Source organism: Equus quagga, chromosome 5 (assembly GCF_021613505.1).
Source record: "Equus quagga isolate Etosha38 chromosome 5, UCLA_HA_Equagga_1.0, whole genome shotgun sequence".
Taxonomy (NCBI): Eukaryota; Metazoa; Chordata; class Mammalia; order Perissodactyla; family Equidae; genus Equus; species Equus quagga.
The window spans coordinates 17,243,271-17,268,197 of NC_060271.1; the positions used below are offsets into that span (position 1 = coordinate 17,243,271).

The following is a 24,927-nucleotide window of genomic DNA, read 5'->3' on the forward strand; positions in this document are numbered from 1 at the left end:
TCTGGCTGGCCCAGCTGTTCGCCGTGATGCTCTGGGCCAGTCATTTCCCTCTGGGCCCCTCTGGCACTGAGGGGTGTGGATGAGGAAACCTCTGAGGCTTCCCTGCCAGCTCTTACCGTGACTAGTTCTGACATCGTGACTTAGAATGTCTTTTCCACTCAGCCACTGTGAGGTTCTAACATGGTCCCCACGAAGCAGTCAGGGTCAGGGCTGCCAAACCACAATAGGCCTCTGTTTTCCACAGACTCCTGGACATTGGGCTCTGGTAGGCTGTGCTCTTCATTCAGGGTACTCCCAAAGAGGGCCTTACGGAACCCTGATGATGTACTTCTGGGTGTGACCTTCACCCAAGAGACACAGGCACTGAAGGTGACACCAGCGTATGTAGGCAGGCCGGACATGCCGCAAGGCCGGGCCTTGAGAAGCAGCATGGCACCCCCCCCACTTTACGCTGTCACCAAGAGCATACAGCTTACCTAGGAGCATTTACTGAGGGCTTCTCGTGCTAAGCAGTTTACGTACCTTATCTCGTTTCAAGCTTACCACACCCCTCTAGGGTGACTACCATGTCCCCACATTTTACAGGTGGGAATAAAGCTTAGAGTGGTTAAGGTACTTGCCCCAAACACCGTAGCTAATGAGGGTGCAACACATCATACTGCCTGCAACAGCGCCCAGGGGGCTGTGGTCTTAGATCCTGCTCCAGACTCGCACAGGCCACCCTGGGCATGGCGTTCACTCTGAAGGCTGTCGGACCGGAAGCAGCCTGCCACGGGACATCAGGGAGCAGTCCTCTGTGGGGGTGGTCCTCGCAGAACTCAGTCATCAGGACTGTTCTCCTGTGTTGCCCGGGGGACAACTCAGATGCAGGGAGAAGTGGGGTTCACCTTGGCTTGGTGCGTTGTAAGCACTAAGAAACACCACGGCCCAGGGGAGCTGATAACGCCCTAGTTCCCCGGGCAGAACAACTCCATAGGCATAGCTCCCAGGGTCCCCGCGAGGGGCCTGCCCAGTGAGTACTGCACTCAGGAAGCCCAAAGCTGTGGCTTTTTAGCAGATGTTTATAGCTTGTACATAGATCTCCGAGTACAGTTAGGGGTCATTTTTACCATAAGTAATGCTGCCTTGAAACGGCTTACATTCCGTTTCTATCTAGCTTCCAAGGGAACAAAACTAGCCAGGTAACTGAATGTCCAATTCTGCAGGAGCGGAGAGGATCTGTCACCCCTTCACTCATACTGCCCTGACCTCTGGGGTCAGAATTAAATGTTATTAAGGAAAACAAACAAACAAAAACTCAACTCTGAAATTGTTTCACAAAGCCAAGCCTCCTAATAGTGACCAGAGTCATCCAGAGAAGCCGCAGTGGCCTCCAGCAGGCCCGCCGCACCCATGCTGCCATGCAGGCGAGACCACTCCATGGACACCGACAGTCCAGCCACCCACAAAGTGGGGAGGCATGTGGGAAAGTGGGACTGGGGACAGCGCTGCAACAGGAAGAGGACAACAGCTCCCCTGCTGAGGAACACTAGGAGGAAAAAAGCCAGGTGCTTCAGGAGGTAACGAGTCCAGGCTCTGCTTAGGGCTGAAACCATCAGGAACCCTCTGCCCCTCCCCACCTGTGTCCCCTCCCTACCTGCTGGCCATGTGGTCCGTGTCACCTCTCCACTCTGTCTCCGTTGTCCTGGCCATTAGTCCTGAGCAGGATTGTCCACAGCATTCCTCTTTGACATCTCTGTGGAACAACCTGAAGTCTTTCTCTGCTCTGGCACTAGTGGTCCAGCCTCAGGCCTCGTGCCACAATCCCTCAGGAAGAGCCAGAAGGTGACTCGCCCCTCCTTGCAACTAAAGCTAAAAATATGGAAACCCTTCTTGCCTAGGAGAGTCCAGACACTTCTCCCCTCATTGTCCCTCTGCTTTTTGCAGCCTCCTTATCCTAATACCCAAGTCATTCCATTCCATCAGGGAACTCCACAGCTGGAACCTCCCGCCCAAGGACTGACGGTCACAGCTAAGCATCAGAACTGCGTGTTTGGGCCTGGCCTTTGACACAAGGCTGCTGCGGATGCTTCCAGGGGCCGGCAGCCAACAAGCCCCAATGTACAGACAGTGGGCCTGAGATACCCATGGGTGGCTGGGGCTGGCCACTGTCAAGGGTCGGGTGGGAATCAACAGGCAGTCACTGGTATGCAAGGGGAGGGCTCAACACAGGCCAGAGTGCCATGGGGTCCAGATGGCAAAGGCTGTGTCCACACTACTTGTCCCCTAAGTTCCAGAGTTAGCTGTCCCACGTAATGGCCAAGCTCAGTCCCCACCCCCGCCCATGTCCCTCTGCCCCTCAGCTGGCCTTCCTGGGCAGTTAGCACAGACACCCATCCTTGATGTGGTTTCAGGGATCATGGCCATGGGGGGCCGCCAAGCGGATACTCTCCAAATAACGTGAAAACAGCCGTATCCCCAGCCTCCCCCTGCCCCTCGTCCTTGGGCCCAGCTCACATGCTTAACTTTAAATTCAAGAGGCTCTTGTCTCCAGTGCCAACCTGGGATTTGTCGATAAGGTCACAGATGTCCAGCGAGAGGATCAAGAGGGGCTGCTTCTCCCACAACACTGGACTCACATCTGCCACTGCCCTAGCTGCCTGCAGAGGACCCCCGAGAAAAGTAGAACTGATGTCAGCTCACATAAGGTCGTTAAAGAGCCCAGGGAGATATGTCATACAGTGGTTTAAAGAGATTTCCAGTGAGAAAGTTTTGGCACCCAAGTCAGTTTGGCACGTTTCCTCAGGACCGCTGCCCGACAGCAAGGCTGCTAGTAAAGTCTGTCCGGTTCTCTGGTTGTGTTCACGTGCTTCGTCTGTCAGGGCGCCTCTCCTGGCCAGCTGTCTGTTTCTGCACAACTCAACTCGAGTCAACCGGCTGAAACAGCTACAGCCCAGTTGTACGGTTGCTGTGAGAGTGGCGCATGATGGTGGAGTCTGGAGAGGCCTGAAGGACACGGGAGGGAGCATGGGGAGCTGAGCCGCCGTCGTCGTAACTCTCAGAACTGTGACTGCAGGGGGGGCAGCCCTGGCTGCAGGGGGGGCAGGGGCAGGCACCTGACAGGCTCTGCCCAGAGCGCCACACTGCCACCACGTGGGCCAGGGGCCTCTTCCTTCCCCGCACCATAGTCTCTTTCTCAAGTTCCCCACCGGAGCTTCTCCCTCAGAGCCTCAGAGGGGAACAAAAATTCATTCACATCTTCAGAATGGCTGCTCAAAGAAGGAAGGCAACCTTCTCAACATGGTCACACAGCTTCCCCAGTCTGAAGCACCTGCCTTTGGACCCCACCCTCCCTGGGCCCAATCAGGACTTCCACAGGCAATGTGGGAAAGTGCTGCCTACATCTGTGTAATGCAGAGCACTATCAAAGGCCCCACCCACCCACCCAAGAGCAGATTGCTGCATTAATAAAGGCTGTGTATCCCCATGTCAAACAGTAGGTGACAACCCTGTCCTTCAAAAGAGTTGGTACTGCTTGACTATTTTTCAGGGCTTTCCTGGACAGCAACCTCTGTCTCTGGCATAAAGAAGGGCCTGGTATCGGGGGAGCCCTGGAACCAGCTGTGTGTTCTGATCCATCCTGTGGTAGCTGGGTCCTGTCTGTGCTCGGTGGAGCCTGGGATTGGTGACAGAGGGGGAGCTGGGGATTTGAGGCAGCAGGGGACCTGTGTGGGCTCTGGGGCCTAGGGAGATGTTACGGGGGGAGGGGTGTGTCTTCAGCCCCTGGATTCTGAGCGCCGCCCCGAGGGAGCCCTGCGGCCAGGGTGCTTGGTGTATCTGTTTACAGCTGTATCTGTTTACGGTGCGGGTGGGGAGTGGAGGAGGGGTTTTCCTGATTGACTTCCCAACCCTGCCTGCCTGAGTTTGGCCAAGAAGGCATTGTTGATGCTCATGAGCTCACAGAGGTGGCTGTGCAGGCCCCGCCCACTTCCTACAGCCCTGGTTCTCCCTGCCCTGTGCCCAGCCCCCAAGTGCCCTCGGAGCTGCTGCCCAGGGGTCAAGGGGCTGTGGGAGCTCAGGGCTAGCACCTCCCACGAGTCCCCAGGAACCATCAGGACATGAGGGTCCTAGGCCTCCTTTTTCCTCCTATTCCTGTTTGCCCTGAATGCCCCCACCCCAGCTGTGGTGGCCCCCAGGCCCTTCCTGCCTCAAGGATCCAATCAGAAAAGATGCAGCCCAGTGGTACCTGCCACAGAGACCGGAGGCTGGGTGTGTTGGGGTGAGTGGAGGGGCTGGTGTGTGCACGTATGAGCACAGCTCAGGAGTGAAGCCCCGGGCCTGGTGGGAGGCGGGGAGGGGCTACAAAGGGTCTCAGCTCTGATCCTCATTCTGCCTCTCCTCACTTCTGCTCTCTGGACCCAAACCAGAGGATTCAGTCTAGACTAAGAGTTCCTCAGAAGGGCCCACGAGCCTCCTGGGATTATATGTAATGTGCAAAGGCTGTTTTTCTGGGGCGGGACCATAGCTTCCCTGAGTGTGCCCAAAGCCTAAGAACCTCTGCCCGAAGACCCTCTGAGCTGGCCTGACTGTTTCACAGCCTCTGCTAGGCTTGCACCTGCTGCAGACCAGGCGGGGAAGCAGAGGTGGGGCTGCAGCTGGCCTGGGAGGCCTGGGCTAAGGCCACTTCTCCAAAGGCCCTTGAAAGGTTTCGCTGGTGCCTGGAGGCAGCAGTAACCTCTGGTGGGCAGGAAACTGAGGGCACCTAGGAGGCCCCGTGGCTTGGGCAGGGAAGACAGGCCCCTGGGGCCAATGAAAGGAGATGGGGGACCTTCAGAGGTCTGAGTTCTGGTCCCCTCTTCCACCTCTGGGCAGATCCCTCGGTCTTCACTTCTGTGGAATGAGGGGCAGGCTCATGCTCTGCTCTCTGTTCAGCCTTGACTCTCCTCTATCCTGTCCTAGGCCTTGGCGGGGGCGGGGGGTAGGGGGCGCGGTGACAGGCCCTTCCTGCTGGCCCTCTACCCTCCCTCTCTCTCTCTCTGGCCCTGCCCAGCCCCTGCCAATCTGTGAAGCTCCCAGGAGCCTTGGCACCCCCTGAGTCCCCTGGGAGGCCCTGGGCTAAGCTGAGAGCCCAGGGCCTTGAGAGGAGCCACCAGCACTGAGGAATCCAGGAAGCCCTTCCGAGGGACACCCCTCCAGAGACCCCCAGGAAGAGATCACCACAAACACAGGCGCAGGAGCCCCTCATGGAGCCTCCAGGCGAGCAGCACTCGCAGGAAGCACCCCCAGAAGAGTCCCTGCCCAAGGAGTCGGGCCTCGAGGTGGCACCCAGCACGCACGTTCTCTATGTGGGCCACCTGAACCCACAGTTCTCAGTGCCTGTGCTCGCCTGCCTGCTGCGCGACACCCTGGAGAGGCTGGAGCTGCCGGTGGCACGGGAGCACATTGAGGTGGTGCGGCGGCCGCGGAAGGCCTATGCACTGGTGCAGGTGGCCACACACGGGGACACCCTGGCCTCCCTCCACTGGCGCCTGCAAACAGCCTTGGAGGAGCACCAGATCCTCAAGGAGCTGGTGGCCCGCGGGAAGGAGCTGGTGTTCGGTGAGGGCCGAGGGCCCTCGAGCCACAGAGAGGTAAGCGAGGAATTCCCAGAGCCACTAGGCCGGTGAGCCCCAGAGCCTCCCCAAGATGCCTGGGTGTGGCTGGCCTGCACTGGCTGGGGGTGGAGGGTGTCTTTGAGGAACTGGAGACAAGTCTGCACACTTGGGGGCTTGAGGCTGGCACTGCCAGCGTACTCCCAGAGGGACACTGACCCTAACAGTTTGCCTCCAGCCTGGAAGCATGTGAAGAAAGGCCAGAGTGTGGAAGTCCTCCCTGGGTCCTTCTGCATCCCAGCCCCTGGGCCCGGTCAGCCCAGGCCTTTGGATACTCAGGGACCCCGATTTTCTCTTGGCCCACCTCATTCATTTGTTGACAAACACCAATGCCTGCTCTGTGCCCAGCAGTAAAACAGACAGCAGACCTGCCCTCAAGGGCCCTCCGTCCATGGGCAAAGCCAGGCACAGCCAGTTACAAAGCTGCAAAGTGGCCATTGGAAGCTGTGGAAGGACAGGAGGAGGGTCCTCACTGCTCTCTGGGGACAAATTCACAGGGGAAGTGAAATCCAGGCTGGGAGTTAGGGACAGGCACTCAGGGGAAGGACATTCCAGGCAGAGGGACACGGCATGTACAGAGGGATGGATAAGGGGGAATGTTGCATTTGTAGAAGGGCAAGCCATTTGGTGTCCCTGGGGCTGCAGGGGGAACTAAGGATGAAAGCTGGGCCAGTGGGCAGAGGCCAGGCCACCAAGGCTGTTGAGACCCAGGCAGAGCCAACAGGCTGGGCTTTGTGGGGCGGGAGGGAGCAGTGAACTCACCAACGGGGCTGTGGTGGGTCACCCCACGAGACAGGTGATCTCGGCTTTCCTTTTCTGTGGGGGCGAAAACTCCATGGCGTATAAATTGTTGCAGAACTAAAGGGCTCTGTGACTTACATTTCAGGCCTGTGAGCCTGATGTCATATTTGTATGACAGTTTTCCCACGTTTCTGGTAAATTTGTCTTCTCAGGGAGCTGCAGGGCTGGTAGGGACATGCCCCTCATCACCATGCTGCAGTCCACACAGCTCCCAGCCCTGAAGCCAGGGAGGGCAGCAGAGAAGCCAGTAAGGGAGGAGTGACGATCTGACTTGCATCTAGGTCAGCCAGGAGGATGCATGGGACGGGGAGAGCCTGGAGGCAGGGAGTCCAGTGAGGGGCTGACAGTGAGGCCCAGACTAGGGAAGTGGCCATGAGCATGCTCACGCCCAGAGCCCTTGAACAGAGTGGAACCATGGAAAGTACTCAGCAGGGCCGAAGGAAAGTTGAGATTCAGGAGACTGGTCATTGGTCCAGAAGCGATCAGCAAGGGTTTCAGAGAGATGAGGGAGGGCGTGGGGTCCCTGAGCACCCATCTCAATTCAGAAACCTGAAGCTCTGTCACTGGGGACCTCAGGGCACTGAGGTGACTCCTGGAATGACCCAGTCCTGGGCTTCAGAGGCCTGTCCACAACCCAAATGGGAAGAATTTGGTCCACAGGTGTCCCAGCCCCCAACCCCGGGAAAGACAGCTCTTGTTACCCACCTTGTGTTCCCAGAGCCCAGCGGGGAAGAGGGCAGCCCAGAGGGGAAGGAGCAGAGGCTGATTCGAACCCTTGACCCAGCAGGGTTTCCCGCATGGGCTGCAGGATGGTGGGCAGAATTAGACCCCTCCACTTGGGTGGGGCCACCAAGATGCCCAAGTGGGCTTGGCCCCAGGGGAGTGGGGGTGGGGGTTCTGGCAGTATGTCTCTCTTACCACCAAGGTTGGGGCTCCCAACTCTTGCCCCTCACCCCAGCAGGAGGAGGACAGCGGCCCAAGCCCCAGCCTCAGCCCCGGCCCCTGCCCTGACCCCAGCCCAGGCTCCCACCTCCGGCCGACCCGGCTCACCAACACCCCTCCTACCCGGGCCCTGGCCCAGCGGCAGCGGCGGCAGAGCTCCTGGGTCCCACCCAGCAGCACACGCTCCGACAGTGCCATCATGCACCAGAAGATCCTGGGCCAGGAGCAGCTCTTCCAGGGCGCCTTCCTGGGCAGCGAGACGCGCAATGTGGAGTTCAAGCGGGGGGGCGGCGAATACCTGACCCTGGCCTTCAAGCACCACGTGCGGCGCTACGTGTGCGCCTTCCTCAACAGCGAGGGCGGCAGCCTGTTCGTGGGCGTGGAGGACAGCGGCCTGGTGCAGGGCATCCGCTGCAGCCACCGCGACGAGGACCGCGTGCGCCTGCTGGTGGACTCCATTCTGCAGGGCTTCAAGCCCCAGGTCTTCCCTGACGCCTACACGCTCACCTTCATCCCTGTGGTCAGCACCTCCACCACCAGCACCCCCCTCAAGGTGAGCTGCGGGAATGAAGGTCCCTGGGTTTATTTAGTCATCTATCATGTCATCACTAAACGTGATGGCCCACATCGCCTCTGCTGAGCCATGGTGGGCGGGGATGGTGGCAAAGGGGAGTTGGGGAAAAGAGAGACTGGAGAAGAGCTGGAAACAGCCCCACCTCCAGCCCCGGCAGCCTCAGGAGCCAGCCAGCCGCAAGCCATGTGGGGTTTGGGCTGCAGACTGTCCAGTGCAGTGCCTGCTGCCCTTACCAAGGTGATCCGCCTAAGTGTGCACGCCAAGGCCCAGGCTGAGCCGCAGCTCTACGAGACAGACCTAGGGGAGGTGTTCCTGCGGCGTGACGGGAGCACCCAGGGCCCGCTGTCCGTCTGCGCCATCCAGGAGTGGTGCAGGCAGGTAAGTGGCCAAGGCTGTGGCAGCCAGGGTGGGGCCCAAGCTGGACCCAGGCCCCTTCAGCCACTCACTGAGAAGGCCTGGGCAAGCCATCAGGTTTCTGTTGGTGCTCCATCACCCCGTGAGTACACCGCAGGGGCTGGATCAAAATAACCCCACTACATCCAGTATTCCACTGTTGTGTGGCTGGGGAAGCCAGGAGAGTGGAATATTGAGAAGTTTCAAGACAATCTTGAGGACTGTGTACTGTTATCTTGGGGGAGACCCTTAAGATGGGGGGCAGTGAATGCTAGACACAGTTCCAAGGAAAAACCTTTTCAAGAGGGAAACTTCAGGTGGCAGAAAAGTGGAGGAGGGTAAGGGGCTGACAGAGAGGAAAAGATGTGGCCGGGGAGCTGCCAACCTGAGCCTGCCCTGGTACTTGAAGAGGCTGCGAAGACAGATCATCTTAGGGTGTGGGATGCTGGCAGGACCCTCAGGTCAGGTGACTTCCGTCAAGACCCCAGGGCTGACTAGGTCAGGGATGGGAGCATGGTCAGGGAACCAGCTTCCCCACCTAGCACTGTCAATACGGTGCCCAATGGCCTTGAGCAGGCCCCCCAGGCACTCTGTGCCTTGCCTTCCTCCATCAGGTCAACCCCTAGGGGGAGGGTGCGTGGGCCCAAGACAATGTCAGCTTAGACATCTGCTTCCACGATGTCCCCTCAGAAGTGGACAGCGGAGCTGAGCAAGCTGGAGGAAAAGGTGAACGTGTTGACGGTGGAGAAGGAACAGCTCCAGGAGCAGCTGCAGCAGCAAAAGCCTGTCTCCTGCACCTGCTGCGTCCTGTGAGGGCCCCAGTGGGCAGGAAAGGGCGGCGCAGGGAGGCGCCTCTCCTCAGCCTGGGCAATGCAGGGGTTTCCTATGTGAGCCAGAGTCCTCCCAATAAAACCCATCTGGGCTGCTCAGAGGTGGCTGGGAGCACCCCACTTCCTCGATCCTTCGACAACCCTGCCCACACACAGGCGGGTCCCATGTGCCTTTGATCCTGAGCAGACCCCAGTCTGTGTAGCTAAAAGGTAGCTCTTGACACCATCCCCAAGGAACCTTACTTTCAGAAAAAACTTGGCCAGAGCTGTCCCAGGGCTGACTGTTCTTCTCCAAAATGCTCACTGCGCCCAGGCTGGGGTCTGACTCCAGTGGGCTAGACGGCCAGAAAGGAATGTGTCATCCTAGGAAAGCCCCCCGCAGCGGCGAGGCACACTCGCTAACTGTGGTGCAGGGCAGGCTGGCCACCCTGCAGCCCCCAGCCCGTCTGCTGGGACCTGTGATGGTCAAAGCTCTTTAATAAATTACATGCACCTGGGGCAAGAACGGTTATTTCTAGGGACCCAATGTGGCAATGAACGCCAAACTCTGAGCTCCTCAGGGACACCCAACCACAGCGCCTGAGCCAGGTCTTCAGAGGCTGCTTGAGAAGTGCACAGAGGAGGGGCTGCTCAAGAGGTCAGAGGCGAGCCATCTGTGAGCACCTTCCACGTGCCAGGCACATGCTCAAGGCCAGCCCAGGCATCCCGACCCTCAGGAACACTCCTGTCGGGAAGCCGGTTTCCACAAAGGCAGGGTGAGGTCAGGCCGTAGTTGCGCTGCTCGACTGTAGGAACTTGCCCGGCTCACCTGGGTTGAAGTGAAGGGCACTGGAGGCACTTTGCTGGGTCTCCTCCCCAAGGAGAAGCCTCTGGGCACCGGACAGTCAACACCGGGCATGGAAGGCCACCATCCTGCACAGCCTCAGCTTCAGCCCTCGCCCCGGTACAGTCCTGTCTGCCACAGCCCAGGTGGCAGGGCTGGTTGAGTTTTGTAAGCCCTAAAGCCATTTGGGGTCCCATTTCTAGCAGGGTTATGCAAGAGGCCAGCACTCAACAACTGGTCAGCTGAGACACTGTGAAAGGCAGGGGCGGCAATACCAGCCCCCTGCGAAGCTTTTGCAAACCACCCACACCCACCCAAGTCCTGGCTGTTGCAGGGACACTGCCGTCACCAACGGACATGTCAGAGCCCTCAGTTCGGGGAAGGGCTTTTATAAAAATGCCTGAAGCCTGTCTGATGGACCACCAGGTGGGAAAAGAGGCTAGAATGCACCCAGTCGCCACACTCAAAGTAGCAAGGCAAGTGTGAAGACCTCTGTCAGCAAAGACACTTGATTTCGGTCCATGAGAAATGAAGACAAAGGCCAAGAGGAGGAACGCCGGCTCCTGGGCCTCAGCAGTCATGGTGGCCTTGGTCTAGTGAGTGGAAGGATAAAAGGGAGCCTCCTCCTTTTCTGGATCTCTTTGACGGAGGGCCAGGTCAAATGGTGAGAAACATTTTTCTCCCCAACCCCTAATTTCTCAAATATCAATGAGTTGGGCCGGCCCCGTGGTCCCGTGGTTAAGTTTGCGCGCTCCGCTTCAGCGGCCCGAGGTTTTGCCAGTTTGGATCCTGGGCACGGACATAGTGCCACTCGTCAGGCCATGTCCCACAAGCCACAACTAGAAGGACCCACAACTAAAACATACAACTATGTACTGGGGGGATTTGAGGAGAAAAAGCAGGGAAAAAAAAGATTGGCAACAGTTGTTAGCTCAGGTACCAATCTTAAAAAAAAAAATCAATGAGTAAAGGCTGTTGACCACCGACAAGCAGCCGGGCCTGAGCCCCGAGCATCTGCCTCAGACTGTCTGCAGAGGAGCCGGCTCATGGGGTGGTATGCTCAGCTGCCAGCGTGTGGGTGGTGGGTGCCAGGGTCACCAACATGCCACAAGGAGCACGGGTTCAATATCAATGATTTCACTTGGGGGAAGAACCACTCAGGACAATGCTCTGGACTCAGAAGGCTGGGGGGCAGGAGGACCCGAGGGGCACAGAGCAGTGCTGCCGGCTCACATGGCTCTGCTCTGCTGCTCCTGGCCTCGTCCGGAGGCGCCCAGGTCCAGGCCCCATAGAGGGAAGGACCTCCTCCATACACATCACAGGAATGCCCCCTTGCTCAAGAGCTGGCAGTGTACTCAATTCTGGTTCCCATTAAAAAGAAAGTCTCCCCTGTTAGTTTTTAAACTATCAGATCATCCACTTAAGGGTGCTCACCTGGAGGAGCCCTGGCACGGACGGTTCAGGTGACCGCACACAGGCACGTCTGGCACTGTGCTCAGACATCTTCCATCCAGCCACAACAAACAAGCATTATACAGTGTGTCTGCTTTATTTATTTCTTAAGTTAGAGTATACACGGAGTCCAGCCAGAATATAGTGGGCACACAGCCGTGCCCATCAGTACATCACATTAGGAAAATAGCTTTCATAATGCATTTCAACTGCAGTAACACCGTTCTGGAAGGAAAAGTCCCCTCGAGCAAAGCTGTCTACGTATGAGAGGGTTTTAGAGGCAGCTTCCCCAAAAGAGTCTTTGTTCTTTTTTAAGCGACCCCTTGATGCAAGGAGTGTTTCCCAGCCCGGGAAGAGAAGCACAGCGAGGACAGGGAGTCTAAAATCACACTTCAGAGAGAGACAGACTTCTTGCCATTTCGTGTGACACAAACTGACTGTCCCTTTGGACAAGGACCAGCCACAGCTGGCACCGAGTCTCCACAGGGCAGGGCCGAGACTTTGTTTCTGGTTCCACTGCTCCTAGTGGCAAGCAGTGCCCTCAGGTTACCAGCACCAAGTGTTGTAAGCATGAGTTAAATGACCCTCTGTGCCCACGCAGTCCATGGGGCTCTTTCTGATGGTCTGGGCATCCCAGGGGGAGCGATGGGCTCCACGCTCAAATCCACAGTGACGTGAGGTAGCTGGAGAACAAGGTGAGGGATGGCCCTCCGCCAGCCCCCGGCCTCCGCTCCCGCCCAGACGTGCTGCTTCTCGGCTGAGAAGCTCCAGGGCGGCAAAGGAGAGAGTCGGATGCCAGGCAGCGCACCGTGTAGGAGCCGATACACGTGAGGGGACATGCAGGGCACAACGTGTTCCAAATACCTTTCCCCATAATAAAATCATCTTAAAAAAACATAATTTAAAGGAAGTGTCAAAGCTGAGTGTAAAGTCAAAGCTGTCAATTCTCTCAGTCCGAAGGCTGTCTTGAAGAAGCACCCCTGTTTAAAAATAAATGAAGCAATTAATTATATGATGTATGTTAAAGTAGAAAAGTTAGAACTTACAGTCAGCTGCTATGGTGCAAACTGCACCTATTTGTCACTGAAGACCAGGAGTAGGAGCCTAGTGTGAATAATTAGAAGCCGAGTGTCTAATTCCTATGGAATCATACGTTGTCAAGACCTTACATGGACTTCTCCCTCTGCCCCAACACAAGCAATCTTTCCCACGGCTCCCAGCCTCTGACCAGCGCCACCAACAGGAAACTCTCCACTTAGCAAGGCAGTCAGAAGTTCCATGTCACTGCCCCAACATGCACCCCTTTACTGTTAAAGCTTCCTTTCTCTTTATGGTAGTTTCTTAGATGAGCAAACTATATGGTGGAGAAAATCAGTGAGTTCATCTGTGCTAAACACTCACCCGGCAGAGAGTAAGGCATCAGAGCCCTCCTCCTGACAGGTAGGAACCTACTTCTCACGCCGGCCTGCCTGGCTCAGGCCATCAAGGGCCAGCCGGCTGATAACCAAGGCAGAAGGCAAGAGTCATGTGCCCGCCAGACCAGAGAACACCAGGGGTGCAGGATTCAGGGAGGCTGCCTGCCCGCGCCTCAGGCAGGAGCGCACCTTCCCTGTGCTGGGACCCCCAAAGATGGGACCACACCACACCCTTGGTTCTTTCAGACCCCACAGATGCCCAACTGACACCCCCAGCCCCCCCTGAGACCCTCACCAGCAGAATGTGTGACACAGTTTGCTCGGTTTTCTTAATAGGACTTTACATAATTCATGGCAGTGCCCAGAGCTGCTATACTTTATAAACTTACAAACCAAGGTTTGTGCAATAATCATTTGGATTTTAAGGGATTTCCAGAATAAGCAGCAATCAACATAAAAGTGTTGTATGTCACATGTATCAGCTTTAAAGCACTTCCTGAGGCTCTGCAAAAATGACAAATCCCATGTTGTCACACCTGTCACCTCCTTCAAGATCTCCAAGTTTATGGCTACAGGAAATAACAAGGGTCTGAGTCCAGTTCCCCTAGATTTGGTCAGACTGGGACCCAAATGTAGCGATCAGTAAGGAGACAACTGCCCAGTAACTGGTGTCCCCCACGCGGCGTCCCCAAAGCAAGGCGGACAGGTGCCTGTAACCTGGAGGGTCTCGCCCATTTCGTATCCACGCTGACCTCACCACTCTCATTCTCGGGCAGGTACATTTCCAACACTAAACTTTCATGATGTTCTTTCAATTCTAGTGCTATCATCACTAAACAAACAAAAACCCCTGAAGCTTAAAAATACCACTTACGTTGCCATCAGTCATGATTTACTGATGGAAACTTCAATTCAGTGATCTCAGAGTCCGGGGAGCTGCTCCCACTTCTGTCACTGTAGGTGTCCCTGTAGAATTGAGAGGGTTTATTCATCACCTCCCACCAAAAGTTTGTTTTGTGGCCCTGTTCCTGTAGCCGCCATCACGACAGGGACACAGCAGAAATCAGAACTAACTTTACTGCCTTACGTAGTCAGCATGAAGCTGTCGAGGGGTTTTCTTCTTCTGGTGACAGAAGATACACATTCAATTTATAGCCTTCAGTCATGACGCCCTGACCACCAAGGCAGAGGAACTAACGGGTTCCCGATAAAGGAGAAACAGGACGTGAAGTCCACCCGGGCTGCAGCTGACACACCGTGAAAAACCACAGTCCCCCACGGACCATGGGGTCCCACTGCCAAAGGTCATCCCAGAACCCAGACACTGCAGAGACGGGGACCTGGCCGCCATGCCGGCGGAAGGCTGGGGTGGCATGAAGCAGCCTGAGAAAACCCGGGGAGCAGAGGACACCTGCGTGTCCGTGTGAGGAGGAGCACCCTGGAAGGTTCCCGGTTCCTGTGGCTTCGCTTATCGCTGTGATGACTCAGAGACCACCCCAAGGACCAGAGAAACCCGAGCCCACCTCGGGGAGAGCCGGCAGCCTTTCTGGAGGTAATGCGGGAGCCGCCCCACCGAGGCCAGGAGGAGGCCGAAGTACGGTGGGGAAGGCTTGATCGGTCTGGACAGGAACTCAGGGTGGTACTGAACTCCAACAAAAAAGGGATGATCTGCAACAGAAACGCAGGTAAACAGCTTCACTATGCATGTATGCATGACATGCAAAAGATGAGGAAAAACTCTCCTTAAATGTTTCTCATTTCCACAGACCCTAAAAGTATTTAAAAATAGCTTCTTAATTTGAACCTGGGTAAAGGTAACCACAAAGCAAGGGACATCTGACAGCCTCTCCCCTGCACACTGTCACCCTCCTGGCTGCAGGGGCCTCCTCTCCAGGTTCCTGTCCCCAGCTCCCCCAGCCCCCTGACTTCCACGGGATTGAGTCACGCAGGTCATGTTAGATCAGAAGTGGGGCTCAAGACATCTTGTTCACCAAGACACCCAGCCCCCAGAAGACAGTGCTGCTTCCTAACTGTTAGGTCAAGGGCAACAACTAATGTTTTTATATTTTCCCACACGTCAAGAAGACCTCCCCAAGTTCTCCATTAAACACGCTGCCTAAGCAATCACCTTCCAACTCCACGATTTCCATTCTCTCTCCTCCTACATCTTGGCCAACGAACTTCAAGCCTTGATCTTCCAAACACTTTTTCAAGACTGGATTCACCTGTTGAAGCACGAAGAATAGTTGTGCTGGCTCTGAGCTTAGCGTGTTTCCAGAGTAACAGGAAGGAAAAAAACGTAAAGGTCCCAGAGCTCAAATCCTCACCTCGAATCTGTGCCGGTGCCTCTCCTCCAAGTAATCGGGGTCCCCGTAGAGCTTCCCTGGCAAAAAGGCAGGCTGATGCAAAGGCTCCTGAGTGTGTTCACAACCGCCCCTGCCCCCCGCCTCCCTGTCTCCACAGCCAGGCCTTTCCAAGGGTATTTCTCTCACTCTCCCGCCAACCACAGCCACCTGCTCGTGGCAGCGCAGTGTAGACAAATCTTGTCTTTGACCCCAACCACACCAAGAAAACTGTTCCAGACTTTGACCACCACCCTCCAACACGAGATCACTGAGGGACGAAGCACTGTCCCGCTGGAAACTGCCTGGGAAGACAAAGCCAGACATACCAACGGTCAAAGCCCTGAGACAGACATCTTGAGAGCCACCCAGAGGACCCTCGGGGCCAGCACCATGCAGGTAAGGCACAGTCACCAAAGCTCCCACGCATGGCTGGCCGCCCCTAAAGAAGGGCTTCGTTTGCACACGGGCTGCTTTCCTGCCCCACTGCGCTGCCGTGCAGGACCCCCACATTCACAGAACATCAGAGTTGGCAGGACTGGAGATCACTGCTCAGTGGCTCAAACTGCTGCCACCGCACCCCCAGACAGGCACCGGCTGCCCCGCTCGTAAAGACAGAATTTCCCAGAAAATAAAAGATTCTCTTTTAAGGAAATAAAATCTAACAGTAATTTTCTTAAATATTTTCCTCCCTAAATTTCCCCTAAATCTTTAGCACCTATTAGTACTTTTAGAATAAAATCTATTTAGGTTGAACTGTATGAAACTGCTTTTTTTGTGGGACAAAAATCACCAACATTGGCAGTTTCATACAGTTCAACCTAATAGTCGAAGAAAGTAACAGACTACAGTGGATTTCAAGTAACTGCCTCATTCTGCTGAGTTGTCCGCACCCAGGGTCCCCAGGTCCCTGAGTGCACTGCCCGTGACCTCTCTAGACCCACACTGCAGCTTTGGCTATTACGGTGCGTCCCCGAAGAACATGTCTAGGAAGGGAAAAAACAACTTCAAAAGCAAGAACCAAACCAAAAGTCCCAGCCTGGCTCTCCGGAGCCACGGCACCAGCGCAGGACATGCGTCCTGGACGTGCCGGGCCGAAGAGCGGGCCGGGGAGGCAGCTCTTACTCATGACCGAGTTCTTGGTCTGGAACAGGGTTCTCCTCTTGCCCAGCCTCATGGTTCCGCCCATCTGCCCAGGATTGTGTTCCGGCATGTCTATGACCTGGAGATGTTTAAAAAACAAACACGCACTGCCAAACTGTGCCTCTGTTAGGAGACGGACCGCCTGCTCTGAATGAAACGAGCCTGTGTACAGGCTCTGATTCCCCAGCTTTTCCTTACAAGAGATGTTTTTTCACAGCAGAAAATGCCTCCCAATAATCATTCTTAATCCTTATTGGGCAGGGTCCTCATGAGCGGCAGGACCAGACAGCTGCTCCCTCCCTTGGCCGCTCCCTCCCCCAGCACTTTGGATTGTAAGTGCCACTGGGTTGTAGCTCGTTCTAATAAAGACTAACACAGCAGCATGGATACAGGACCACATATGTGATAACCCACTCTCCTCCACTAGACTCAGGAGCTGCTCAAAGGAAAAAGATGCTCCTCCAGGGTCCGCCGTGTCCCAGCGGGAGCTCAGCAAATGTCTGTAGAGAAAGAGGCCAAGGCACCCGGCCATGACAGTCCAGACACCGCTCAGTCCATGCTCCCCTCCGCCTCGAGGTCCCACACCTCAACACCTTTGCTCTTCTCCCCCTGAGGTCTTAGTATTAGCCAAGTTCTACTTCAGGTCGAAAAACATATTGATGCTGGTTAAGTGCCCTGAGATCAAGAGTCTTGTCCATCTTGTTTATCACAGCATCCTCAGTACCATGAACAGGTCCATCACCTCTGGGATGGGGACGCAAAGAAGAATAAAGGCACTGTCCCTCCCCCGTGGGCCACATTCCTCCGACAGGAGATAGAAAACGAGGTATGCTGGCCTTGAAAAGCTCTGGTTACTGTGAAACAAGTCAGTCCTATATTCCAACAGTTTCCTAATAATATGCCCACCTCCCCAGGTTGTTGGGGATTAAGGGAATTAATATATACAAAGCGGAGAGAACAGTGCTGGCACATAACCAGTGCCTACGTAAGTGTTTCCTACTGAGATTGTTATAAAGGGCTCCTGGGAGCCAAGTGGAGTGGGATGGAGAATTATTTTAATCAGGAACCCCCTGGTTGGCTGGGGTGGTACCTGTCTTAAAAACTCTCTGTGGCAAACTGGGAATAGTGAGAAATTACACAACGAAGAATAAAAGTTCTTCCCATCCAGCACGCCTGACGGTGCAGGACCTCAGGGTTCTTCGGGAAGGACCAATTCTCCCTTCCTGTCTCTGACCATCAGTCACTCATAATGCCCCTTCCACACCCTTCGAAGCCCTGGTGAGGTTCAAACAGCAGACTCACCACGGGATGAGTGGTCTCAGGATCGAACTCAGTGGAATTGGCATCTGCAAAATCAGAAGTGCTTGTGTTATGGAAACGGTTAGAAACAAAACTGATGATTTAAGTTTCAACCCTAAGCTCTAAATCTAAGTCCTTTAGCGATGAGAACAAAAACTAGGGATAACGTTTTTGAGATGCTGCACAGAATGGAGAAATCACAACGAACGACGTAACCTAATCACCTTCATTTAGATGAGGCATCCTGACAGTTCCTGTGCTGTCGTGTCCATGTTTTCACTTTTCGTTTCAGACTGTATCCTTCCAAGATGGGCAAATTTTATTTCTTCTACATTTCTTTCATCTTCAGCATCTTGTACAGGCCCTACTCAACTGCCTCACTCGATAGCTAAATCAGAAATTAACTGATTTCAAAACCTAAACAACCTTTCTATCCTTCACTGAATTTACAGTCTAACCATAAGCTAAACCACTAAAGACTAAAAGCACTGAGCTCCTGGGGCTGCATGGCTGGTTCTTTCTGTGTGAAATGCTAGGTAGTGTTCCCCTCCTGGGCCTACAGCAGGGCCGGGTCGAAACTGAAGCTAAGGTACCAGGTCACCCACCCCACTGGGGCCCCGGTTGGGTGGCAGGAGGTCATGCTGTGAAAGGGTCCAGGGTGCCCAGAGGGCCAGCTCTGGATGGTGGATGGTAAGACAGGACCAGCCAGGAGCTCAGAAGCCAGAGGCACTGTCCCCTCAGGGTTATTGTGAAGGAGCCTCAGAAAAACTGTGAAATGAACCCAGGACTAACAGCCAGCTGGCCACCGAAGAGTCACTTGTACTTGGTAAAGCCAGACTTTTACACTCCTTCAGGCTGCTTTATTTTTCTTAGAACTTATAAAAGTCTTTCTGAAAACCTAGTATTTGTCCACTGGGTGACAGAAAATCAAGGGGCAGTGGCAGACTCTTCCACTGGTGGCCCCAGTGAACTGCAGCCCCTGCATTCGCCCTGTGTGTGTGGCCTCTCCCCCACTGACTGGGCGTGGCCACAGGGCATTAGCAAGCTTGCCAGGTGCTTGCGCAGTGGGCGAAGTCTAGCGGTCGCCATGCTGTGAGGAAGCTCGGGCTGTATTAGCGGATGATGGGCTGCCATGGGGACCTCAGATATACCGCATGGAGCAGAAAACCGCCCAGCCGAGTCAGTCAACCCACAGAATACTGAGAAAGAACCATGGTGGGAGCCACTGAGCTCTGGGTGGTCTGGACACAGTAACAGACAGACAGGCACAGAGCCAACGTGACTGAGCACTTCCCCTTTGCCAGGCACTGTGCTGGGACTACTCACGTGCACTGTTTCATTTAATACTCATTACCCCCTTTCACAGAAGAAACAGAGGCCCAGAAAGGCTAAGTAACTTGCTCAAAATCGCCCATAATAAGTGATAAAGTCAGAATTTGAGCCCAGGTCTGCTCAGCTCCAGAGCCCAAGCTCACAATAACTGCACAGCCTCACATGGGCCAGTTCTCCCGCTGGACAGCAGCTCAGGGACAGTGGCCGTGGTGATCGAAGGGCGAGACTCTCCAGAGCAGGAAATGCAGGCAGGGCCGAGGCTGCTCGCTCAGCCGGCTCCCTCCTTCCTGCGGTTCACTTGGAGGAGCTGTGCTTTCCCTCAACAAACACGGCAGCTCCCCTTCACTGCGCCCCGCGAGCTGCCGAGAGACCAGGCCGACCTTCCCCACGGCTCCCAGTCACCCAGAAGGCACTGGGCTTCAGGCCCTCCAGGAACACTTAAGCAAGAATTTAACAGGCTTTTAAATGGACACTCACCTTGCCATCCCAGCACATTTCTTGAAAATTCCACCACCGCCAACTGCATTCCCAGGCACACACCTGGCGGGCGGAGGGAAACACTCATGAAGCCCCGTGAAAGGCCACACTGCTACACTCCCCGCCACCTGCCACGGCCTGCGTGTCCTGTTTGTTCACAGAACGCCAATCACAAACCCTCCTCATTTCCTGCTGTCAACAGGCAGCCCCGGCTGCATTTATCTGTATCAGATTCCAAAAACTGGGTGTAAGTGCACGTGAAGATTGCAGGTGCCAGCAGCTATTCACTTTTAGAAATAAGCAATATTCTAGTCAGTACTTAACAGTTCCAGCTCTCTTACCCTCTCTCATTAAGTTCCCATCTACAACTGATCAAGTTGAAAAGTACTAAAATTTACAGCACCAGGAAGCATCCAAAGTCACTTCACCCCGTTACAGTCAGCCGGTGTCCAAGGGAGGCTAGAAACCCCGTCTCATGTCCTGCCAAACAGCTGGGTTCAGGAAAGGGACCAGGCTTCCCAAGTGGGATTCCATTCTCTGAAAACCCCACAACACCTACATGGAGCTCACAAGTTTGAACTTTTCCTTTTAAAGGAGAGTTCGAATTTCTCCTGACCAGAACGCAAAAGGCTTCTCCTTGAGCTGCTCTCTAGAGAAACGGCATCCATGTCTGGTTTTGGTCATCTCCGGGTTATTTATAGCCTCCTCCTTGGCACGTTTTCTTGCTCTTTCCTACTCCTTACCCAAAAAAGGCTTCTTCTGTTTCCGAGCCCAGGCGATCGCTTGGATTTTTCCCTCCGTCCCTCGAACACCAAATCCGCCCGGCACCAGCACTCCACTGTACAAGAGAGCAGAGCACAGTGCGACCCCTCTCCACCAGCCCAGCTCACGGCGAGCACCCAAGGAGCCGTTTCCAAGACACGGATGCCTGAAGTCACCCCTCGACTTCGCTCCCGGGCTATAACTGTGATTGGAAGACTGCTGTGTGTACTATATGCACTACGAACTCAGAAAATGTGCAGAAAACCGTGCACCTTTCTTAGTAACGTTACAAAATGCTTACAACGAGTAAAAAAAGATGGCATACGTAACAGTAATACTACCACCGCACGATATTTGTCCGAGGCCTGGATTCTCTAAATTTTAATATATATTAACAGAAACACCTTTTTTTTGACCTCTTGGCTTACGGTGCTCCCTGGGAGGAAGGAGGCCTTTCCTCGTCAGCTCAGGGTGCCACACGGACATAGGTCTCAATCGCAGTTGTGTGGCTCTGCACCATTCCACTGTTCTCGTCAACTAGAAATTCTCGCTCATGTTTCACTATTATAAATAACAGCTGCCAAAAACAAACTATTTAAGAGACTCTAGTGACGGGTGCTCATGAAATGTCCTGGATCAAAAATCTTTACATAGGACTCGTCGATAGATGCACACAGGAAACACCATCAATCAAATCAGAATGAGTTTTCTTCAGCTTCAACTACATTGATAAGCTGTATTTTCGTAAGGCTTATTTTCTTAAGACCATCCAGGATGCAGTCTTTTCCGTAATGAAAAGATATTTTAAAGAGTAGATTACCTACTATGAGCACAGGAAAGCACGGCACTTGGTTCCTGAAAACAAACCAAAACCCCCTGGCAACCACAGGGGGAGAGCCCTACTCACTGAGCGCTGCAGAGCTTCTGCCAGGCCTCGTGGTAGCGGACCGGCTCCTCCTGCAAGGTGCTCGGCTCCAGGTCTGTGGAATCGATGTACTGGGCGTGTGCAGACAGGGGAGAAGAGAGGCTCGTGACTCCAGAGCCACGCTTTCAGAATTTCTGAATATTACCAACATTCCATCTTTCTTAATTTTAAAATAAAGTCTTAAAATGATTATCTTAATATATTTAAAGTTAATAATTTTAAAATAAATTTTAAATTTTTCTTATATTTTAAAATACAAGCATTTCCTTCAGATCATTTAACTCCCAAATCTGGCTCTCTCCTCGCTCTACACGGGTCTGTTTGGGATCAGCTAAACCACTGCAGTTGACTCTGTTCAAAAGACATTTCCCCAGTCCGGCTTCCACCCAGACTGCTTTCATTTCTTTCAACTTTATTGGAGTATAATTTACATACAACAGAATTCGAGCATGTTAAGTGTACACTCTGATGAGACTTGCTAAACACACACACATAGAGGAAATTATCGTCCTCCCCCAGAGTTCCCTCTGCTCCCCTGCAAACCACCTCCTCCCCACTCTGCTTTCTGTCAGCACCGCTCTGCCTCTTCTAGAAATGGAGCCATACAACAGGTAGCCTTGGCATCTGGCTTCTGTCACCCAGTATGTAGCTGAGATTATTTGCGTTGCTCTGCGTATCACTAGCTTGTTCCTTTTTATTATTATGCAGTTTCCCACTGTATGAATAAACCACAATGTGCTCATTCACTGACTTGTTCAGGACATGTGGGTTGTTTCCAGATTTGGGCTATTATGAATAATAGGTCCATTTGTATAAAAATATTTTTTTGGTGGATATATGTTCTCATTTCTCTTGAACAAGTATCTGTGAATGGAACTGCTCGGTCATATCGTAAGTGCACATTCACCTTTATATGAAACTGCCAGACTGCTTTGCTCTCTGAAGCAACTGTGCCATTTACATTCCCACTGGCAACGGAGGAGAGTTCCACAGCCTCCCAACACTCTGGGCCACTTGGTGGGACTCATGACAGATTCGTGACCAGGCCCTCGTCAGCCTGTTTCCAGACATCCTCCAAATCACACTCTTCCATCTACCAAGTTCTCGACTATTCCATTTCTCCAAGCCCTTGAATGCGCTCCACCTTCCGTCAGGAACACCCTTCTCTTCTGCCTTATCCGTCTTCCCAAACCTGCCCCAGGGCCCCTCCTGGAGGAAGGCTGCCCTCCTCACGCATCTACCCAGGCAGGCTCACCCCGCTCTGTGCGCTCCCATCATACCTAAGTGACCTCGCTGTCTTTATCCACCTCTCAGCCCCTCCTGTCTAACATGTGATAGGCAGAGACTGCCTCCACGCAGGTAAGGGAAATAAATGATTGAAAGAAAGAGCAAAAAATAAGTCAGGGCAGTGTAATGAAATCTCCTAATTCTTAAAACATGTATAATAGGTCATTCTACAGGAACATGTTCACCAGCACTAAGCAAACAAAATTATCACGCTGAGGAACGCTTGGAGAGGTAGGAGGCGAACCCCAACGCCAGTGGGGCGGAAGCTGCCCAGGACCCGTCAGTGCTGACCCTGGTTAACACACCCAGCACTGAGCTCCAAGTGAACTGCTGACTTTCATCTCCTCCTGAGAAGCTCCGGCTGGTGAGCTCCGAGGCTGCGAAAAGATCTAAAGGGGGAGGTGGAAGGTTTCTCCAGAAGGGCTACCACACAGAGTACCCCCTCTCTGCCAGCCACAGTTCTAAGCGCCTTATATTATTAACTCATTTAATTCTTAAAATAGCCCTGTAAGGAAGGTACTATCACCATCTCTTTTTAAAGATGAGGAAACTGAGGCACGAAGAGGGTTAAGTAACTTGACCAGGGTCACATCTTGTAAGCAACAGAGCCAGACTCTGAGCCCTGGCTGTGTGGCTCCAGAACCCGCGCTCGGAACCTCGACGACACTTGACTGCCTCAAGGAGACAGGTGGAGGCCGGCTGCTCAGCCTTGCCCACCACGGCACAGACAGAACACAACCACTGCTATTCGCTGGGTGCCGCCCATGCTCCAAGCACTGGCTGGGCGACTGGACAGGTTTTGGAGAATGTCCCAGCTCTACGAAGAGGACAGCACCCCCACTCCACAGATGAGGGGAGTGGTACCACAATCACACACCGTGCCTCCGGGCCCCCCAGGGCTCCCCATCCCCACGGAGGGATTTTACTTGGTCACCTGATACTCAGAGTCAAGCATTCACTCTTAGCTTCTACTCTGACCATCTCTCCCCTTCATTATTTCCTGAAAATGCTCTACTGTTCTCTCAAAGCCAGGAGCCAACTACGACTCTTTTTTACTCCTAAAAAGAAATTCTGAGCTCCAAAAATCTAAAGCAGACACACATGTCGCATCTATGAGAATGCAGACAGCTTTCCTGTCCACGCCTCGGCTGCCCCTGCGCCAGCCTCCTCACCTTGATCTCCAGTTTGTGGTTGATGGCCAGCGCAGAATGCTCCAGAGCCTTAATGACAGAGGCATAGGAGTCTGAGAACTTGGTGTATTTGCCCACCAGGGCAATTGAGCAGGTCTCCAGCAAGCGATCATACCTACCAACCAAGATCAAGAAGCAACAAGTTACTCAGAATGCACAGACCACCATGAGATCAAAGTTGCTTTTTAAAGAGAAGAAAAACATGTCTGGGAAGAATATAATGGGAGCAGCTATTATCTGAGTTCTATGTACAGAACAGCACAGAGGAAGCACTTTTCAGATCAACAAGGCAGGCTTTGTAAAGAAAGTAGGATTTCAGAACCTGTTACAGAGAGATGGCTTCAAAATCTCACACAAGTTGTTGTTTTTAAAAAAATTAAAATCCCAAAGGGTAAAAAAATTAACATACAAACACGCAAGACAATTCACAAGAGTTAATACAATGAAGGGAATAGTCAAATAAATTTTAGGACATCCACACGAGAGTCCACACTCATTAAAAAGTTTCATTATATTTCACAATGTTATAAACTATTATGACCTCAATAAAGTAAAAAAAATAAGTTTCATTATAAAATGTAATTAGTAACAGAGCAAAAATGTTTATATTTAATGAAAAAAAGATCACAAAACTGTGTGCCATTTTTGTAGCTACATAAAGATATACAGGTAAATGGACAAAGAAAGGGAGGATGTCAAAATGAAAATAACATCCCAGAGCAGTGGAATGAGCGCTCCCTCCCCAAATGCTTATTGATACCATCATAGTGATTTTGCAACCACAGCAAGGACATCCAGTGCTCTGGGCACTGTGTGAAGATCTCTGATGTGACGTGCAGGCGTCACAGAGCTTTAAGAGGAGGAAAGCAGCACGGGGACAGTTCTCAAAGCGATGAGCTTGGCAGCAGTAGTAAGAAAAGACTGGCCATCCTTGCTGATCCTTCTGGTGTGGGATGAGCAGCATGTTCCCAAACGCAGTTCAGATATTTAGGACACTCCTCAGGAGTGCTCCAGCCACAGTCAGCCAGGCGTGTGGGCCTCAGGTATGTGTGCTAACCTGTTTGCACTGATTTTCTAGTTGACGGGAGACCAGGGTGGTGGATGTATGATCAGAACTCACTGGAGACCTGGGCCCTGGGCAGCTTTCCTGGGACTTCCTCATCCGAGACGCAGCTGCCTGAGGGCTGAGATCCTCCCTTCACACCCCTGACCCTCAACACCTTCTCTAACAGGAGTGGACAGCACAAGTACGAGCTGAATTCCCTGAGCCCCTGCAACAAGAAAAATAAGGCTAGGACTCCCAGCTCCTG

The 24,927-nt window shown here is 53.5% G+C and overlaps 2 protein-coding genes across 7 annotated transcripts in view; one reads left to right on the forward strand and one right to left on the reverse strand.

Moving 5' to 3' along the window:
* On the forward strand, positions 1-24,924 carry SLFNL1 (schlafen like 1). 5 transcript variants are annotated; one of them, XM_046663002.1, is made up of 6 exons: positions 1-2,100; positions 2,559-4,258; positions 5,030-5,609; positions 7,393-7,926; positions 8,185-8,325; positions 9,031-10,736. In XM_046663002.1, exons 3-6 carry the CDS (start codon positions 5,223-5,225, stop codon positions 9,151-9,153), a joined length of 1,185 nt encoding a protein of 394 aa, XP_046518958.1. In that variant the 5' UTR covers positions 1-2,100; positions 2,559-4,258; positions 5,030-5,222; the 3' UTR covers positions 9,154-10,736. The 5 variants fall into 5 exon arrangements, with proteins under 5 accessions (XP_046518958.1, XP_046518959.1, XP_046518962.1 ...); XM_046663003.1 differs by having other exon boundaries at positions 1-1,559; positions 1,966-4,258; XM_046663005.1 differs by having other exon boundaries at positions 1,537-1,559; positions 1,927-4,258.
* The window catches only part of CTPS1 (CTP synthase 1), a 28,548-nt gene continuing 15,144 nt past the window's right edge, over positions 11,524-24,927 (reverse strand). For both annotated transcript variants that reach the window (XM_046663000.1, XM_046662999.1), the window contains exons 9-19: positions 23,600-23,732; positions 21,123-21,211; positions 20,197-20,291; positions 19,454-19,516; positions 17,648-17,691; positions 16,328-16,424; positions 15,188-15,243; positions 14,989-15,085; positions 14,384-14,528; positions 13,735-13,826; positions 11,524-12,425 (exon numbers count right to left, since the gene is read on the reverse strand). In XM_046663000.1, coding sequence (XP_046518956.1) covers positions 13,742-13,826; positions 14,384-14,528; positions 14,989-15,085; positions 15,188-15,243; positions 16,328-16,424; positions 17,648-17,691; positions 19,454-19,516; positions 20,197-20,291; positions 21,123-21,211; positions 23,600-23,732 — 904 coding nt within the window. In that variant the 3' untranslated portion in view covers positions 11,524-12,425; positions 13,735-13,741. The remainder of the gene's footprint in view (positions 12,426-13,734; positions 13,827-14,383; positions 14,529-14,988; positions 15,086-15,187; positions 15,244-16,327; positions 16,425-17,647; positions 17,692-19,453; positions 19,517-20,196; positions 20,292-21,122; positions 21,212-23,599; positions 23,733-24,927) is intronic.